This window comes from Fundulus heteroclitus, chromosome 16, assembly GCF_011125445.2.
Source record: "Fundulus heteroclitus isolate FHET01 chromosome 16, MU-UCD_Fhet_4.1, whole genome shotgun sequence".
Lineage (NCBI taxonomy): Eukaryota > Metazoa > Chordata > Actinopteri > Cyprinodontiformes > Fundulidae > Fundulus > Fundulus heteroclitus.
In genome coordinates this window covers 4277829-4298918 of record NC_046376.1, presented here as the reverse complement: position 1 = coordinate 4298918, position 21090 = coordinate 4277829, and the positions used below count along the sequence as shown (strand labels likewise).

Genomic DNA, 21090 nt, shown 5'->3' with positions numbered 1-21090 from the left:
GGCTTCATGAAGAAGACGATAAGAGATGTGCTCAGACAAAGAGCTGCCGAAACGCACACTTAGTTTAAGGGTGTGAAGACTTATACAATCAGATTCTTTTTGTTTTACATAATTTTCCCAGCTGGCAGACAGGTTTGTTTTTTAGTTGAATCGTGCAGGATGAATGTCTCATTATATGTGGAAAAAGAATGGAAATTAGAGCATAAACACTGTGGTTTGTTTGGCTATTACATCCATTTTGGTTTGGAGAGAAACTCCAAAATGTACATTTTCTCCTACATGAATATATTTTTTCCTGTAATAGCGTTCTAAACAAGCTACCAAATAGTTTCTCCTGAACAGAAACCTAGATTTGGGCATTTTCTATCTCCATTACAGCAATGTGGATCCAGTCAATCATGGATTTAGGATACATTCTTAACAGATCTTTTCTGTGGATCAAATCTGCCCTGGCTCATGAAGCAGCCAGCTTCCCTGTACGGTATCACATAAACTGTTCTCTTTGAAGTTTCCAGCTATTATCTAGTATCCATTATTATTTTACCTTCAGGAGGCCTTGATGCTCTCTGTATCCTCCAGAGTTTCCCTCACTTCGTCTTGCACATTATATATATATATATATATCTTAAATTCGTGCCTTTTTTCCCCTATTTTCTTTTCCTGATTTTTATGTGAAGAGAATAAATAAGTAGAAATAAACACGCAGCAGTTTGGAAACAAGTTGCTGTTTGAAGTGAACGTGTTCAGCCTTTAAGACTTCAAAGCAGAGCTGTTGCTTCTGAGTGATGAAGGAATCCAGTGGATTTAGCTCAGAAACGGGACTTTTAAGCCTCCCTGATCTCTCAGCTGGATTTTTTTTGGTGATGATCTTTTTAACGATAAAACGATTTATTGTATTTATTGTCTTTACCAGCTGATGCTGATGCAATACACTGCCACTGCAAAAAGGGACCTAAAAGTAAGTCAAATCTTCTTGAAATGAGTGCATTCTTCCTTGATTTGAGCAGCTAAATAAGATTATCTACCAATGGAATATTTTTGCACTTAAATTTGGAACAATTCATCTCCATCATAATTTTTAAGTGCATGCTATCTAATTAACTAATTCTAGGAGTAAAACCACTTATTCCATTGGCAAATAGTCTTATTTACCTGCTCAAATCAATGGAAAACTAATTTCAAGAAAATGTGACTTCCTTTTAGTTCCCCTTTTTGCAGTGAAAAACTGAGCTCTCACAGAACGTTCAGTTGTGGGCCTTAGTCCAGAAATTCATTAAGGTCCGAAGACATTTTGTTTGGTGTCTTTGCTACAAAAAACACCTTTGAACGTAGCCTGTGATAAATCTGGCCAATGCCTACGTTTAATTGTCTATTAAACTGTTTCCGTCTTTAATGTGACGGGTGTCCTGTTTAAATACCTGAACAACAAACCAGAAACTCAGTCAGGGAGAAAAAGAAAACAAACTAAACTTGTTCCATAAACGTGTTCATCCTTTAAACCTGTCATTTATTTGCGTCTTTTAGAGTTTGCCCCTACCACCAGTTATAGAGAATCTGACAAACTGTAACAAAGTCCGGCTGTCCTGGTAGGATTTTATGACATTAGCATCCTCTAGCTGAAGCAAAGTTTGTGTATTTTGGACCAATTAAGCCAAACTGGAACTTTTGGGAAACAACAGGGAAGTTTAAGGTCTGGGGTATACATCTAAGATAAAATTAAAAGAGCGCAGTGGACAACGTGATAAATATGAAGGACATCCAGTTAAATCCAGTTAAAAGATGCTCCAGTAACATTTCAGTTTAATGGTGCACAAACTTAAACAGTCACTTTTTGCACCATTTTAATATTTTATTTCCCCCCTCATCAGGCTTATCTGTTTCTCTGGTAAATTGTCTAGAAGGAATTTCACATTAAAGGTGGAAATATCTCTGAAATGATTTGGTCTGCCGTCCTCTTCCCTCCTGTCAGAACCGGCTGTCTAATAGTCCAATAACTCTGATCAATGCTTTGCTTTTCTGAAGTTGACCATGTGACTTTGACTGAAACTGGTTGTTAGATGTTGTAGCATCGCCACATCTGATGGATTCTTCCCTCACTGTAGTTTTGCCTGTGCAGATTCTCAGTTATCCGGGTCATCGCAACAGCAAGCAGGCTTAAATCGGAGGCAACCGGACTTTCCATCGGACCTAGAATGCGTCTCCATGTCCTCAAAAACAGCAGCGCTCCAACTGCAGGTTGCTGAAGTGTGAGCCACCAGAACCGACAGACTCCTGGAGAGGTGTGGAAACGTTTTCAGAAAGAACCGAACCGAAGTCCGGCTGCCTCCGATTCAAGCCTGTTTGCTGTCACTGTAGTTTTGATCCACTTTGAAGCCGCAGTAAAAAAAACCGCTCCAAAGCAGCCGGAGCAACAGTTTAGCTCTGAGCAGTTCAGTTCAGGAAATCATTTCTTGACACCATTAAAGCCCCCTGCACTAAGCGGAGCTCCTGCAGCTTCCGTATTTGGGACACGCAGTCACGGGTCAGGAGGGCCGCGGTGGGTGGGAAGGACAGGGATCCGATTTTAAAAACTAGGGCTGGGCCACTGCTGCAGCAGAGATGCACTGCGTTAAAGGACACATGGTGCAGAGGGGAGACGCTCAGAGGAGGAACGTGTGCGGTGGTGGAGGCTGTGGGGAAGAGAGAGCCGGCAGGGAGGAGTGAAACAGGCAAAAGAAAGAACAGATTTTGTGATTTGAGACTAAAGGTCATGTATTGAAATGCAGCAGCTTGACATTTTGAGACTGCAAAGAATACACAAGCACTCAAAGAAAAAAAAAACTGAAATGAGAACAAAAATGATCCCCAGTGTGCAGGAAAGTAATTTGAATTTCTACTGCTCATGACACACGCTGAACGAAAAGTGATTAAAATAAATACACATAAACACTATGTGTATCACTTACCGTATCCCATTTGTCTGTGGGCTAACAAATCCAAGTGAGAAAGAGAGGGCCATTAACAATAAATGCGTCAACAAAAGCTTCCAAACAAGAGGCTGCCCTTGGAAAATGGCAAGACTGTTGCTAAGGGTTAAACACAGGGTCCAAAAGAGCAAGATCTGAATTATGCATGGAGGCCATGAGCCTCGTCAGAAGCTAAACAGACTTCAAAAGTGCTGTTTGAAGAGTTTCATTTGGTTCTGCAAGCACTTTCCAAACCCATTTTCCCGGAGAAAAGCCGCCGTGTTTAAGTGGCAGACAAGCACATGCAGGACGTGCTCTGCAGCGCTCCGTTTGTGCAAATTCCCAACAACAATCTCTGGGCTCTAGCTTTCAAATCACCAGCAGCATCGCAAAACGTCCAGAAAGGGACGGTGGAAAATGCATCAGAATTTGCTCGTTAATCAATTTAATGGCGTTCCACTTCACCGTCGCCGAGATGCGGGACTAGTCAATATAGTTCCACGTTAAAAGATCCACTTTCACACAAAATCACATTCAGAGAGAGAGATTGGAAGCAGTAATTGGGTTTTAAGCGACGTGAGCAAAATGATTCATTGGTTATCACGCAGTTGTGAGAAAGACACTGCTGTCTATGAGATTAGAGGAAGTCTGATAAGGATATCATTTTGCTTTTTGTAAAAAACAGTCACACGTAGTAAAGCAGATTTCTGCACTGGCGTGGATTCAGGATCACCTGTGCGGGATCATTTTGCTGCGTCTACTCACCCAGTTTGGGCGTGAGCGCCGTCAGATCCAGGTGGCTGTGCTGGTAGTCATGGTGGTGGTTTCCTATTATTAGGAGAAAAGACGAGACAAATAAAGAGAAAAAACTCATCAAACATGGCAGACGGGAAGAAAATCTGGCGTTGTTGTTCCCTCTTCCCCAGTGTTTATTTATTCACAATGATAAAAACTGTCACTCAGAGCAGGAAAACTGCGTCTGTGCTCTCATCTTTCAGCTATAATTCATTTAGAGATTTACTCCCTGATGTTTTACTAAAAAAAAACACTGATATCTATGAGTTATGAACGAATCCCCAGAGAATCAGTATTACATATGATGCAGGTGAACCAAACATCCCTCAGATCCATATCAGCACCTTGGACAGGGACAGGGTCTTAAAATGCACCGGTTCCAACCATATGAGACACAAGTCAGCTTTAATGGCTGATAAGCCACCCATAATAAGGTGGAGGAATTGAAAATAAAGGGACAGGAAGTGTTTGAAGTCCCTTTTGAAGAGCTGTTTCACACATATTTATACTTCTGTGCTTTGATTCTGAAGTACATACCTGTTGAGACATTGCCGTGCTTTCTATAAAGGAGTGGAAAGAAACAATTTCAGCACATCCACGGCCCTAAAGGCCTAAACTGCAGATTCTGTTTACAATAATTACACCGCAGCTGGCAAGACACCCAACATTTTAATGGGTTCCTGCATGAATTTTCCCGACTGCACAGACAAATTCAGGCCTAAAGACAAACGGACGACGTTGCAAACTGGATAAATTTGATCTGTTGCCTCAGGTCAGGCGACCGTCGTTCTGGTGTTAATGTTCATCGTACAAGTTGAAATCACTTATAAAAGTAAACGCACCCGTTGATACTGATTACAAAGAGTCTCGTTAGCGGCGAGGTGAAGGGTGTGAATGACTGGACTGGACAATGTTGAGGGAGAACTCTCTTACATGACTGTTTAAGCCATAGCATGTTACCTTTCTTGTGTTAAAGTCCTTTCCTATCTATTGTCTATGCCTGCTTATCCAGGCATGGTAACAGGGGTGGGTGCTGGTGCCTATGTCCAGCAGCCATTGGGTGAGACGCTGGATACACCCTGAGCAGGTCACCTGTCCATCACAGGGCAACATAGAGATACAGGACGAGCAACCAGGCGCACACTCACACCTAAGGGCAATTTGGAAAGACCAGTAAAACTAAAAATGATGTTTTTAGACTGTAGGAAGAAGCCAGAGTATCCAGAGAGGACCCACGTATGCACACGGAGAACGTGCAGACTTCTTGCTGCAAGGCACCGGTGCCGTGCCGCCCTCGGTCTTATGTAAGACTCTAACTTTCTGAGAGAAGTCATTTTGGGCTTTCATTAGCTGTGAGCCATTATCATCAATATGAGCAGCAATAAACACTTAAACATGACTCAAGGGTGTCCGCCTGCATAGTATACGAGTTTCACTTTCTAAATTATATCGCTGAAATACATTAACTTTTTGATGATATTCTACCTTATTAAGATGCAACAGAAAAATCTGAAGCAAGACATCAGTCCCCCAGACGCTCGGCCCTGCGTGTGCAGCACATCAGCGGGAGTCAGGGTGAACGTGGTCCGTCATGGCGACAACTCATTTCAGAGGATCCGTCAGATTTTCCTTTACATACTGCAGGTTCTGTTGCTTCTTTAAACCCGAGCTTTGTTTTTTGTTTCAGGGACTGAAGTGACCAATGAGCCACGGCTGCTTTAAAAACGAAGCGTTTCCTCCTCTGGTCTCCACCGCTTTGGGGAAACGATTGATCATTGCCTGTTTAACCGGAACAGGGACGCAGCTTCGGCTCGCTGGGATTGTTGCTCCGAGTCATTTGCTTCTGCTGGAAAATCGGTATATTTGGTGCGACTGGCTAAAGACCAAGGTGTCGGAGCTGCATGGGGATTTCCATATTCTCTGGTGTGAAAACAACAGCTGGTCTTTCTGAACAACATACAGAGCATGTGATAGTTGTTTGCATTCATCTGTGTTCGATTCTCACCCGGTAAGAGCAGAAACGCAGCAGAAAGCGTGCTCTAGATGCCCCGGAGAGCTTTGCAGGAGCTCTTTAAAAAGCTTTGAAAGGGCGACAAGGGGGCCGAGGTCTGCTTTAGTTAAAGATCAGTGTTTGCATGTCACCGGGCTTATTTTCCTCTGGGTGCGTGTGACATTTCTGACAAATGTTGCTCAGATCCAGATGTAAATATGTTGCTAAAATGTGAACGCTTCTGAGATTAACGGGTTTTAAAGAGCCACACAGGATGAACAAACAAGGTTTTTGGTTTGTTCTCCCTGCAGATGAACGCCGTTCTCTAATTACAAATATTGGATCTTGGAGCCAATTACTGTTTTTGCAACAGCAAACAAGCTGGGAAAGCAAAACAGCTTTAGCTCCTTAAAATGAACCACAAAAGCAAAGCCAACATGTAAAAGGTTGTAAGGATTTCGGTTGTTTCGGGAAATCTCTGCTTTGATGGATCAGCTGTTCCGCTGTATGTTGCTTCTTTGTGATACCTGGCCAGTCAATAATGAGAAATAATCTAATCCTTGAGTTCAGCAGAAGGAAATTCAGATACTGGAGAGTGAACTCCATCAGATGGAGCAAACTTACACCAAACCTTCATTTGTGACTGAGAGTTTTTCTCAGCTCTGTTATGGTCAGTGGACGACAATGATATCTGAGAAAGGCTGCAGCAATATCCTTGAATGTGGGACAATGTCACCTTAAGTAGGCGGGAATGGCAGAATCCCAGGTCAGGAGTACTTACAGGAGATGAAAAATGAAATGAAACCAATTTGATGGCCATTTACAACCCCCGAGGAGCAAGTGAGGGAAAGGTGTCACATGCTGGTAAATGTTGGGCTGACACGCTGGCATGTGTTCAAATGGGGAAATCTCCCTGTAAGGTCCCGACAAAACAGCAATTATACTTTCATTGAGATGCATAAGAAAATATGTTTCTTTACTGCTTGGGATCTCTTTAAATGCTCCATACTTTATAAAGTTTGTTATTTGGAACATGTAGACCAGAAATGTTAGCTTTCACCAAGACACACATAAGACACAAGCAGAAGCCCCCCACCCCCCTCCCCTGAAACATTTGACATTTGCTCAAGTTATAACCTCAAAATCTGATGCATTTTACTGGGAGTTTATATAATAGACCAAAAATAAGTAGCAGATATTTGTAAGAGAAAAGGAAATTGATTTTGCGTGAGTAAAAATCTGGAGACTTTGGTGCACATTTGTATTCAGTGTCCTTTACTCTGACCCTCCTGCATAAAATCCAGTGCAAACAACAGTCTACTGGCTAATAAAGGGATTGCTATAAATGCAGCGGTTCTGCTTCTGCTGTCAGAGGATTATTGGAGGACATTGGAGAACAAACAGCTTCATGAAGACCACGGAAAACAGCAAACAGATCAGGGAGAAGGTTCTGGTCCAGTTTAAAGCAAGATCAGGTTCTACAACAATAACCCGATCTCTGAAAACCTCACAGAGCTCTGATCAATCCATGATCTGAACATGGAGAGAGGATGGACCACCTGCAGACCTTCCAGGACATGGACGTCCTCCTGTACTGACGGGCTGGAGCAGGAGAGCATTAATCAGAGTGTATGCATGTATCCTTTATTTAACCATTAAATAAACTCACTGAGATGAAACCCTCTTTTTCCAAGAGTGACCAGGTCAGGTCAGCCGCATTAAAACATACAACTCGTCCGAACTACAAAAACCGACACATAACGAAGAGGCATCTCTTAATCAAACATGAAGGCAGTTATAGAAGCCAAATGATCTGGCGTCTCTGTCCTTTAAAAAGATTTGAATTGTCCCAAAGGTAATAAGAGCTGACAGCTTTAAGAAGCACCCAAAAGGCCCCTTCCCCCCCAGCAGTGGAAGAAGGTGCTCTGGTCAAATGATACCAAACCTGGACTTTCTGGCCTACATGCAAACCACTGTGTGTGAACTAACACCACTAAATCTGTTTCCATGCAAGGCTCATGCAAATTTTGAGCGAACTTTTAAAATATCGCTAAAAAGAAAATGCACATCTGCTGGTTTATAACGAATTAACCGGGCCACGCACAGCATGATGTCGTCATACGTTGATGTTGACGGTAACATGCAGGAAGTAGCAGCTGCTAACCGGCACCGACCACAGATCAGTAGTGGAGCTTTAGTGAATTTTCAAATTTTTCTTTTCCACAGATGAGAAATGCTCGCGTCTCTTCGTTGGGCCAAACGAACTGGTTGTTGCCTCCAGACCTGTTTTCTAGCGTTGTTGGAATATCTGGGCACCAGAAACCGCTGATCAGTCATGTGTGGTAAGCGTTCGCTACGTCAGAACTGATTCAACAAACGTGTTACCATCTGCTCTTTAGTGCATTTACATTTTTCTAAAAAGTTAAAAACCACCTCAGTGTGGAACTTTTATAGAGGATCCCAGTATACCGATGACCCCGCCACACCCACTGAGCGCCTGTAACCCAAGCAAAAGCAATAAATTAAGTTAATATGTCATATTAGGTGCAGGAAAAGATCCCCGCTCCAACCACACCTTTAATCCCCCTGCAGTCTGCTTACACCTACCCCACTCCCCCATCACATGTTGCCACATCCCTCTAAATCCCACCGTCCCGCCCCATCTGACGAGTATCTAGTCACTCTGCAGGGAAAGTCCATTTCCTGAGACTGCATCATAAAGCTGAGCCTGTTCCTCCAGGCAAGTCCCCACCAGATGATCGATGTTCAGACCTAAACCAATCCTTCCTGCTGACCTCTTCCTCTATCGGCCTTCTTCCATCGGTACCATGTCAGCCTGGGAGGCACAGCTCTACCTGAATATCAGGGTTTTTCATCTTTAATTGTTTAAAATTGACTGAAAATGTGAGGTAGAGAACACTGGCTGTCCCTGATTGGGTACTGGGTTTCGTCGCTCGGCCGACTACCTAACAGGAATCAGAGCCGCCGTTTGTGAAAGCTCACAGCAGAAACAGAGTTTATGCCACTGGAAGAAAAAGTTTTGACGCCGCTCCATGGCGTCCCGCCCTCTGCTGCACTTCTCCAGAGCGTTTTGTCATGTGGCCCGCAGCTTTCTCTGGCTCTGTTTGAAAACTCTGAGTCTGACAAAGAAACCCGAAGACGGAGCGCCATGATCAATCCAACGATCAATCCAACGATCAATCAAATCAAGGAACTGGACTTTGGTTACGGCGCGGCGCTCACAGCATGCAGACAAAAGATATAAAGAACATGTTTTAAAAGGGTGATTGTGAGCTGAGAAAGTGAAATATACTTATTTTTTAGGGGTGAACACAAAACCAGGTGAATGGTGACGACCTTGTCCGCTATTTGGATCCGTCTCTCCTTACGAGCTGCACTTGTAGATGATTTGCTCATCCTGACAAACCTGACTGCTGGTGAATCGTTTCCCTAATTCTGCCAGTTGTGGCAGAGCAGATATGCACCAGCAGTAACCCAGTGAGTGTTAATGCATAATGCAGCCCCCCCCCCCCCCCTGCTGATAGTAAAGTGTGTCAGCAGCAATGTCACAAATGAAGTGCATGCTTCCAGGTTCCAGTCGGTGGACAGAGGGGGATCCCCACTGTGTCCCAGATCCATTTTAAACGCCTGGCCGCGGGGAAGCTGACGGACAGATGCTGTCATTCTGCTGCCGCAGTCTAAGGTATGACGGTGGGACCCATCACTTCATTTCGGAAAATCTCCCTTTGGAGCTTCTCTATTGATGACCAGTAGTGAGAAAGGCGGCAGAGTCAGAGTTGAACATTTTCAGTTAGGAGCTGACATTTTGACGCTTTGGAAAATTTAACTTTTCTGATTCAGGCTTCATTTTTTATTATTATTTTTTTTACCTCCTACAGATGTCTCAGAGCCGAACACAAACCTCCATGGTGACGGGGAGGGAAATGTTTACGGTGGAGAGAAGAAAGCAGAGAGATCAGGAGCTCACCGCCACGTACAGCGAGGCAACGAGGCCCTAATCATGTCTGGGACTTCATCATCATCACATGACCAAGAGTTCAGCGTGAGATCACACAGGAAGCAGTGAAACACCATCCAGGCCATAACTTTGTCAACTTTGCTGAAAATGTTTCACAGTTGTACAAAGAAACAGTGTTCTGGGCCGGCAGAACGCAGAAAAAGGCCAGATAAATGCCAGGTGCAACTAAAAGCACAAAACTAAAGCAGCATTTTAATTCAAAACCAGGTCCCATTAATGTCAAAGTGGTAAATCTGTCCGTCCTCTGTATTCTGTATTCCGCACGGTCCGGGCGTGAAGGCCAGACATTCCAGCTCATCAGATGTTAACCCAAAATGTTTCCAGAAGGTTTTAAAAAGTATTTCAGATATAATCTGTAAGCAGACAAGTGTGGTCAGCTTTTGCACCAGCAAGGAACGACATTTACATCATAATGAAAGACTCAGAGTTGTTTTTGTTTAAGGTCATCTCAATGAGATTTAGGACTAGACTTTCTTTAGGATGCTAATTTTTTTATCGTTTCTTCCAGACGTTGTTCTGGTTTTTTCTAAGACCTCATGGAGGAATAATTCATGCAAACTGGAAACTTGGTTTAGGTTAACCACTCCTGGAAATATTCACCACTGCTGCATGTTTTCTATGTTTGTGGATTATTTCTCTCACTGTGGTTTGCTTGTATCTCAATATAAGGCTTTACACTGCAAAAACAGACTAAACTTAACTAAAAATAAGTTAAAACTTTCTTGAAATGAGTGTATTTGTACTTTATTTGAGTAGGTAAATAAGACCATCTGCCAATGGCATAAGATTTTTTCACTTAAAATAGGAACAACTCATCTCCATCAATTTATTAGACATAGATTAGATATACTCCATTAAGTGCTGGATGTCTAATTATCTTATTTTAGGGGTAAAATGACTCTTTCCCTTGGCAGATAATCTTATATTTACCTGCTCAAATCAAGGACAAATTCACTCATTTCAAGAAATCTTTTACATAAAAGATGTCAGTGACATTTTGTCTTACTCAGTTCAAATTTAAAAAATACTTTATTAATCCCAAAGGGAATTTAATATGTGTTCTTTAATTGCAATAGGTCGGTACATGTCTAACACGTTCCATCTTGTTTACATCTTGACCAGGACCTGAATAATGCTGGTCAATCACGCTGGTAATGTTGGTAGAATCCAGTTAAAAACCTTGACATTTGCGGTGCACAAAGGTTCAATAACTCCATAGGTATATATTGTGTATCAGATCACGCTGACATTAAAGAAAATAATCCTGTTGTGGCGTTGCTGGATCAACTTAAAAAGCACATATGAAATGCATGCTTGCAGATTTACATTTCTGTACATCTTTGAAACATGATCCTGCACAAATAAACCGACGTAACATGTGCCGTCTCCTTTTATGAACAGAAACCTCGCACGTTTTATTAAAAACAGAGAAGACCAAAGCTTTAATGAATCCTTTTGCTAATTCTATTGGCTTCTCTCCCTGCTATCACTGCTTCAGTGGAATAACCAAAGCTTCTTAATGCCAAATTTCTGGGTATTTAAAAAAAAAAACTAATTTCTCAGTTGCATTTTCCCCTTTGTGCACTGAGCTTGATTATGACGCTCCTCTCTGCATATTAAATCGCTCCTCTTCTGTCTAACAGTAAACAACTTCTAAGTGAGAAACACAAACAGAACTGTTAGTCTCTGACTTTTTGTGCGGTTGTTGCTGCTGACAAATTAGTTCATTTTCCACCTCACAAACTCCAGATGTGGAGGAGACTCCGCCGTGTTCGTTTCAATGCTGGAAGAGCAACAGTTTGACATTAGCACATTTCCAGAGACGTGTCACAGAAACCGAGGATCTGCACATTCCCTCCGAGCCTTACCGGTGAGCCGACACGGTCTCCTCCTCCGACGTCGCCGCAGGAAGCTTCAGGGAGTCAGCGATTTACTAACAAGGATAAGCACAGATTTATCTGATGTCTTCTTCGATATGTCAGAAGTAACATCACACAAAGCTGCCGTTATCCTTGCCGTGGAATATTGGACCCTGTGGATGGGCAGGCCGGGAGACAGAAAGGGAAGCTGAAGAGTTAGCAGCTGAGGGTAGGGAGGATGTGGAGGTCCCCAGCAGAAAGAAACCTGCTCGATTAATGCGGTGGACCCCGATCAGAATGGGACATTTATACATTTTATATTCTAATAAGTGAGATGTGCTCATTTTTACACCTAATTTATGTATGCATAATGACAGGCGAACATCAGTAAAATAAAATATCACAAAAAGTACATTTATTTGTGTAACAAATTCATAATTTATCACTAATGAGATCATTTTATTTTGATCATTTTGGCTTCCAGCTAATGAAAAGTTTGCTTTCTCAAGTTTGAATTGTAAATAAGAACAATGAAAAATGTTATGCTTTGGCTTACACAGGACCGCTGACTTGAGAGTTTTCCAATAGACACTTGGCAGAACAAATAATAATAATAATAATAATAATAATAATAATAATAATAATAATAATACATTGTATTTAAAAGGCGCCTTTCTGGACACTAAAGGTCACCGTACAAAAAGATAAAAACCCAATGTCAAAGAACAGTCAGAAAAAAAAAGGTTTGGTAGATAAGGGTGCAGAATAACCTGGATAATAGCCGCCCTGAGAGGATTCTGAGGCAAAGTCCATGCAAGAGTTTCCATGGACTGCAAGTGTACCCAGACCAAGCCACTCATGAACCAGAGACAATCTAAGAAGCGTTTTACCTGGACTGAGGAGAACTAGGACAGTCAGTCATGAGTTGTGGAGATGTGTTCTGCTGATTTTGGTTGACCGGGTTTTATCAAGTCCAAAGTCAGAGCGGCCAACTACAAAGAAACGTTTCAGCACCAACCTCACACGGTCAAGCTTTATGCAGATGCTGGTTCCTTTCCGGCCAACCTCGGCACCTTCCCTCACTTCCAAGGTATCAAGGTACCCAGTTGGTAATTAGAACGCATTACATTTCTTTAATTCAGTTATTTTGAAATGTCTACAATCTGTTAAAGTTGACATCATCAATGATTAATGGTTGTTAGTTAATGAAGCGTCACTATAGAATCCTAAACACCCCCAATGGGCTTAAGAGTTTAACTTGAAAATGATTCATGGCTGCGTGTGAAAGAGAAACATCAGATTGATCTATATTCACTGTGAGAAAGAAAGATAGAATGAAAGAAAGAAAGAAAGAAAGAAAGCCATTTTATCTTATTTTAGATTTACATTTCATGTTGGTAGGCTGTTGAGAACCTTTTTCCACTTGCTACGTCGGCATGGTTGGGAAATAGATCTTTATGTGTTTGTAGGTTATTGTGGGGAACCTGTACTCTAAGTTTTTACTTTGCCTGGGTGCAGTTAGGTGCTAATAACGTGTAAAATGCTGAAACACATTTTTTATTATGACTCAGTTACCCAATCGGATATTTGCCAAATTTGCTTCAGATGGTAATAATTACCCTCGGCCGACATGTTTTCATTTTGTGTTTCCATCAAAAAATAACAAAAATAAAAATTGCTCTGGAGAAATGTCTTTGATTATTGTTCCCCAGACAATGAAACAGAATTTCTTACTTTGATGACCACGGTACCACTGTGCTTGATTGGGCAATAAACTGGTCAGACCAGAACCTGGTAGAGAATCTATGGAGTATCATCAGGAGGAAGATGAGAGACACCAGAACCAACGATGCAGACGACATGAAGGCTGCTATCGAAACAACCTGGACTTCCTGAGCACCTCAGCAGAACCACAGGCTGATCTCCTCCATGCCACGCTGCATTGATGCAGTAGTTTATACAAAAAGAGCTTCCACCAAGCACTGAGTGCACATACTGTCCTGTACATGGACACACTTTTCAGTAGAACCACATTTCTTTCTTAAAAATGTCTTTCTGAGAAGCTGAACTTTGGGTTTTCATTAGCTGTAAACCAAAATCATCTAAATATCAGGGGAAAAATGCTAGAAATACATACCTGTACTTAATGCATCTGTTTCTCCATTTGGGCAGAATCATATAAATAATTTTAAAATTAATGTATTTCACTTTTAGCTCCAGCTGTATTGAGACAGCATTACGGTTTTCAGGGCTCTGTAGCTCACTTAATATATCAAACGATTACATTTTGCCCAGATTTTCCTGGTTTGATTCTTTTTTTCAGTGCCCCGAAGAAAAAAACCATTTGCCCCCCCCTAGTAACTATGTTCTAGAAATGCTACTGGACTAGCTTGAGTGGATTTTTTAGTTTATATTTGCACAAAAATACACTTTAATGTCATGATAAATGTTTACAAATGCATTATTTAGCTATAATGAATGAACGCAGCTATAATATACAACACAGCTAACATTTCCACGTAAACGTCATCTAATCTGAACCCACACATCCTGCGTCAGCTTACAAAATTAATAACTTTTAAATGCATTTGTGAAACCTTCAAAGACAAGTAGACTATTAAGTGGCCTTTTCGTTCCCCCTTTGCATACCATAATATTACCCGCTTGAACAGGTAGTAGGAGATTATCCCTCCGTTGGTGCTCTTGCTGAAATCCAGCTTTAATCAAACTTGAGGTCAAACCTTTTATCCAATAAGGCTCAGAGCAGAAGCCGAAACCGTGCCGATCAGGAGCAATTAAATAAAGGCACACTAATTGTTCTTGGGGCATCTTCTTTTGTTTGGTGTGAAGAAAACGCAGCCGAGTATTCTAAAACGAATTACCCCGTAAGTTATTTTCTATAATTACGCTCCATGTTTTCCCATAATTACGCTGGCTGCTTGGCATATAGCAACAGTAGATAAGCGGGGCGATGGAGCGATTAAATGGAGGAGAAAAGGCGGGCTTTGTCAAGACACCACAAACTGGAAAATTGCAACTGAGATCTTTTAATGACTTTGTAATTATGAGTCAAGCTCTGCTGCTTGGTGGCATTTAACGGAGGGCGCTCAGAATGCTAATACTTATTATTTACGTCCAATAGTGGCAATTTTACTTTAGGTGCAGCTCAGCACAGGTCATACGACTTAAAGATTTGTTTTGTCTGTTGATTATTGATTATGAACAGGACGTCCACCCTGAACTAATCACCGTAGAGCAGTTTGTTTTTAAAGTCAGTAATGTGCAAAATTACCCGGAATAATAGGAGTTGTCCTTCTTTGTAGAGGGTCAACAGTGCCACAACTAATGAATAAATAAAACAACAGCTTATTACTAAAATGAGGCCGCCATTGTTCAGAAACAAAGAGAAGTAGACGAGTCATTTACTACACGTTTAATAAATTTTTCATCTTTAAAATATTCAGTTAATGAATACAAGTTCAGTTTCACTGAGTATTTTAGGGCTCTGTTGCAACCTTCACAGTAAGTGGGCGGGGCTAACAGGAGCTCCGGTCGAGCTGATTGGAGGAAAAGCAACTCACCACAGAGAGGTTTGACTTGAGCTCATGTGATATATTTAAGACAGATTTAAAAATAAACAGTTTTACATGTGATGGCTTCAAATTTGACATGTTCTTTCAATTAGCTTCCTGCTAATTAGAAGGAGAATCTTGTAGTCGATACAATATTTTCATGAGGTTGTTTAAAGACAGGAGTTCTGTGTTCTGTGGAGAAGGTTCTAGTGATGATCCGATGACCATTTAATGATTCATCTATTTGCAGGATTATAAAACCTTTTGCCCTCCGTATTATTTCTGTTACTTTTCTTTCAGTGGTGTTTTGTTAACTCTCTAAAAGACCAGATTGTGTGTCCAGATAACTCTCCATCCTCCTCCGGATAAAAAAACATGTTGACTGTCCTGGCATTGCACATCATTTTCCCAGTAGTGTCCCCCAAGGCAGCGGATCTTAGTTTCTGCTGTATTGATTAGGGATTGTATGTCACAGCTCCTGGATGCCTGACATGTTTCTGGGGCTTTTTTTTGTTTTTTTACAGTCAAGAGAAATCAGTCTGTTGTTTTCCTCTCTTAGGGTGACCTTGTGACATCCAACTGGAATAAAAACACCAGGCAGGAGAACAAAGGGGGATTTATAAATGAGTGTAAAGGTAGCAGGAAACAAGAACACCCAAAAAATACTTTGTCAGTACAATGTGTTTTCTTTTTAGTTTTTTAGACATTTAAATTTAAAAAATTACCTGAATTGTTACTGATACGAAAAGTACCAAAAAAAATAAACAAACTACTTTTTTCCTTTTAAAATACTCAAAATGAGTCACTGTTGGAAAGCTTCAGATCAGTTTTTTTTAACCCAATATTAATGAAATTAAGCTTGGATAATAGTCTATTTTGACAAAGCTCTTTTTATATAAAAAAAATCTGTTTTGAAGCTGGTGAAAGTGTTGCTCATATTTTCTGTAAAGTACATGAGGCTGGTTTTTACTGATTACCTTTAACTATGATCTAGAACCGGCTGTTACAGACGTTTATCTACAGTATTGAAACAACTTACCGTATTTTTCGGACTATATGGCACACTTAAAATCCCTAAATTTCCTCAAAAATGAATGGTGCGCCTTATCTGTGATCACCGTTGTTCTTATTGACTGATTTATGTGGTACAATGCGCTTAAAAAGTGTAAATATGACTTTGGTTAGCAACAAAGCCGCTCCGCTCAGTGGATATTAGGAGCATTACGGTACCTGAGGACCCCTGAGCTGTCTACCAGACTGCCTGACTGTAATGTCTAAACTAGAAGTGCATTCATGTAAGGCAGCCTGAGGTACGCGCTAGCAACAATAAACCTAGTAAGTTAATTAAATATAAAAATTACGTTTATTTTGGCCTTATGTTAGAAACAGGGCTGTGTAGTCCAGCTACTCTGTCCTCCCCACAGAGACGGATAAAGAGCCTGGATGTGGAGGAGTGATATTACACACCTGGGAAGAATATTTAGTGCTCCTTATAATCTGGGGTGCTTTATGGTCCGAACAATACGCTAATTATTAAAAATTTAATTTTATGGTTTGAAATCCTTCATAGACTGAAATCTTCTTGAGTCAGACCTGCAGGAACGTTTCTACAATCAAAACGGCTGTTAAAGATTCAATATAGATGTTTACTGCTGAATCCACAATTTCTAGCTTTACTTTATGATGATTGTACATATATTACCAAATATAAAAAATGTAATAAAAAAGTGTTCATGAGAGGCGACTTAATACATTAGTTCATTATAATTCTTTATGTAAGTTTTGTCAGTTCACTGCTCGGGAACATCCGGATGTGTGCTAACGTGATGCCAAAATGAAGAGATTTAGAAAAACAACCGTTGCTGCTCATCAACCTGGGAAGGTTTATAAAACCGTTTCCCAACTGTTTGAGCAGCATCATTCAGTGAGCGGTGACAAAGATTATTAATGAGTAGAAAATATTTAACAGTAAGATTAGGCTGTGCAGTACGCAGAGAAACAACAGCAACAACAAAAACCCAGGAGCCGACAAGTATTGCTCCTTGGCCGGCAATATGGCAGCATGACTGACGTTTGCATATTTAGCTCTGAAACAATGTCATCTAGACTAAAAAGACCAACGTAGAGATTGTTGGTAACGGTGTGTTGCATCCTTTAAGAACCACACTAAAGTTTAAGGGAAGCTGAGAGAAGTGATTATTGCTGCTTGTCATTTTGGGAAGGGCTTTACGGGGCATTTTCAAACAAACAATTTGAACTCTTTATTCTACGGCTAGCAAGATTATTTACAAATGGGAAACAAGAAAAAACAAAAAAAACAACAACAATCATGGCTTGTTTCCACATATCTCCATCATATTCTCATTAGACTGGGAGCTGCACCAGTTCTTTTGCTGAAATTCTGTCTTTTCTCTGGACGCTTTGGGTTGCAAATGGCGGTTCTTGTTCAGCGGCTCCCTTCTTGTTTCATTCACACAACTTGCACTTCACAGAATCAAAGCAACAAGAGCCTCTTTCTCCGCGGGCCGCGTGAGCGACGTGTGATGATTACAACAGATAATTACATCTATTCACATATAAATGTGATTGATACCCGTCCTACAGAGCTAAGCTTCCCCGCGCGGCTGCCGGAGTCGCTCGCCTCTGATCTTGTTATGATCCATCCATAATATTTGGATGCTCGTTCTGAAGTTACCTAATTAAATGATCATTTGCAACAAGTAAACAATTGTGGATGATGATGGTAATTAACAGCGGCTGAACGCCGTGAGGCACTACGTGTTGAGAGACACTACAACTGCATCTAACAGTATTTATCAGAAGTTCTTGTGATTAATTCGACTTCATAGGGAGTTAGATCTGTTCTTCCCTCCCCCCGGTGGCAGACTCAGAACGACTGCCGCACCACATGCTAAGAGGCCGCAGGCTTAATTGATTAGGTGCTGTCATCCAGAATATCGACCGGCCTCATAAGAATCTCAAATGAACACTTGAGTGATAATGTCAGCACTCGTTAAAATTTTAGCGCTGTGGGACTTTTCGAAATGTCAAGACAAGCCCGAGGGGTTTTAAAGCAAGGGGACCTTTCTTAAATAGATGCCACGAAACCCATTTTCATAACAACTGGGAAAAGGTCTTGATTGTGCATTCATAATTCAAACATATAATCAAACTTTTGTCCCTTTCCCCACTGTGCTCTCTAATATCTACGGGCCCTGCCTGCAGCCCCTGGGTGGAGGTGCTGATAAAATGTGTTTATCCTTTGCAGCCTTGTGGCAAACATGCCCTGTAGTCAGGTCCTCGTACACAGTCAGACTTTTTATTAAAACCATGACTTAAAGCCCACAGAGCTCCAGGATGGAAGACGAGTCCTATTCACACCCTTGAAATGTTTCATTATTTTTGTCCCGTCGGCACCGCAAACATCAATTTGTTGAGATTTATTTGTGAAATACCAACACACCCTGCTGCATAATTTGTACAGATGAAGGTTTTTTTCTTCAAATGAAAAATCCTTTCCTCACTCATTTAATCAGCTCCCTTTACTCTGACACCCTAAAACTAAATCTAGTGCAACCAATCTCCATCAGAAGTCGCCTATTTAGCGGATAGTCCACCGGGGAGTCATTTCGTCTCAGTATGAATGCACCAGCTCTGTTTCTGGCCTCGGGGATTGCTGGAGAACATTAGAGAACAACCAGCATCATGAAGACCAAGGAAGCCATCAGACGGGTCAGGGAGGAAGTTTAAAGCACACAACATGGCCGTCCACCTGAACCAAGAGGCCGAATAAATCTCTGGGGATCCAAAACTCCAGCAGGAGAATCTGTTGACAGGACAACTATAAGAGGTGGCTTCTAAATATTTGGCCTTTATTAAAGAGTGGCAAGAAATTAGCCACAATAGGCCCGTTTACACTACACTTTTTTAACCGAGCCGAGACCAGTCTGAGCTTGGATCAGTTAACCAAGCCGAGACGACCGTTTACACACCACACTATCCCGGTTCCTTGGTTCCCTCGCCTCCTAGTGACGATCTGCGGTACTGCTGCTCTCTGGGATTGAAGGCGGGACCGAGCAAATCAAAATGGCGGCGCCCGTAACATTCAGGAAGTTATGGTTGGACAGAGTCGGCTTTTGGGACGTGGATAAGACAAACGAACCTCTAATAAGGATTTACAGACGCAGGAAACAACGACAGACACTAAGGTTCATCACACTGCTAAGCAGAATCATCTCTGGAAACCGTGTGGCACGGTAAGGAAGCTAGTATTATTATGAATGTCTGAAATTTCTCTGAATGGAGTGTGAATCGGGACGTGCAGCCAGACTACCGGAAAAACCGCGGACATTCAGCTGACTGTAAGGAGATGACGCGGTCTGCTCATGCGCTCTTTATCAGAAAACCGGGCCAGAAGAAAAAAAACAGGCCGAGACCTGCTCAGGAACTGGTCTGCAGTTAGCGCGGTCCGGTTCTGCTGACCATTTACACACGAGAGTTATCTCGGTTACCAAGCTCGGACTGGTCTCGGCTCGGTTAAAAAAGTGTAGTGTAAACGGGCCTAATAATTCCTGCTTGCAGTTTGCCCCCACAAGGATGCATGGTGGTGGCAGCATAATGCTGCGGGGAAATATGAGTGACATCCAGTGCCAATCTTTACCATTTAAATAACTTTACTGTATGGAAATTTGTTAATTGTGACCTTTGAAGAAGTGCTAAATATTCATGGTCATTACATGTAGTAGTCGGTGAACCCTAACCATGAGGATGCATAATTGATTTTAAGTGATCTTCTGGCCTTTAATTGGCTGAATCACATTTCACCAGTTTTACTTTTGATCCATGGCTACGTTATGGAGATAAGTAATGGGAATAAAGGGCAGATCAGAATAAAAATGCGTCATGTAAACAAGCCAATCGGAATATTGTGATTGGATTAAGCTCAATCTGAATAAAACTGTATTCTGAATGAGAGGGGTGGTTTATGCCGATTGATAATCTGATCAACGTGCAAATAAACGCTTGTCAGGATCAAGTTATTCTGAATGTGGCAAACTGACCTGACTGCGCATGTGAGCCTGACGTTAACGTGACGTATTTCTACGTTGCTGAGTGGCGGAAATACGTAGGGAAGCAAAACTGTCTATGCTCCCAATACAACCTTTCTGTTTGAAACATTAAAAGAGCTAAAATTTTTTATTTATTTAGTAACCTTTCAACTGTAGCTAGAAGCTGCCGCAAGTCCAGCCTGGGCACTCGGAAGAGATATTCATGTAATACTGCTTTGTTTAGTATTTTTTTTGTTTAGCATAGACGGAAGTTCTTCTTCTGTGTTTTTTTAAGGGAAATGTGATAACTAATGTCAGAGTGGTTCTATTCTGAATAAAGCCAGGTGCATAAACACGCACATTATGATCAGATTAGTTTATTGTGTGCCCATATAAATGGTAAAATCCGATTATTTTTTGTTTTTCAGTCCGAATACATTTCAATCCGATCGTGAAATATTGTGCTAAACAGCAACTGAGGGGCAGAGTATCTCGCCCGTGATATAAGAGAACTAAACACAAATGACTTAGAAGCCCATTTTAGAGGCTCAGAAGCTACTAATTCAGCAGGTCTTCTGATTCCAGCATCAGTGTGAAATCTCCATATTACCTCATTGTACTCCCCCGGTCTTTAATGCAAAGTTGTCAAAGTTGCAGGATATTTATTCCACTCTGCATGTGCATTAAGCATGCTTTAAAAGTTTAGCTTGTTAAGATAAGTAAACTGTGATTTTTATGCTAAAAATAAAATACACCCTCTTCTAATCCTTGGTTTTTATGTGTCAGGACATTAAATACAACTTTTCCAGGGTCTATAATTATTTAAATCTAACTTCAAGTGA

The 21090-nt window shown here is 41.3% G+C and overlaps 1 protein-coding gene across 4 annotated transcripts in view; it reads right to left on the bottom strand.

Moving 5' to 3' along the window:
• Positions 1 to 21090, bottom strand: part of LOC105938867 (protein shisa-6) — a 109840-nt gene that overhangs the window by 18744 nt on the left and 70006 nt on the right. For 3 of the 4 annotated variants that reach the window (XM_021307698.2, XM_021307701.2, XM_036148742.1), the window contains 2 exons: positions 3711 to 3773; positions 2946 to 2966 (listed from right to left, as the gene is read on the bottom strand). In XM_021307698.2, coding sequence (XP_021163373.2) covers positions 2946 to 2966; positions 3711 to 3773 — 84 coding nt within the window. The remainder of the gene's footprint in view (positions 1 to 2945; positions 2967 to 3710; positions 3774 to 21090) is intronic. The other variant, XM_021307700.2, reaches the window with a different exon arrangement.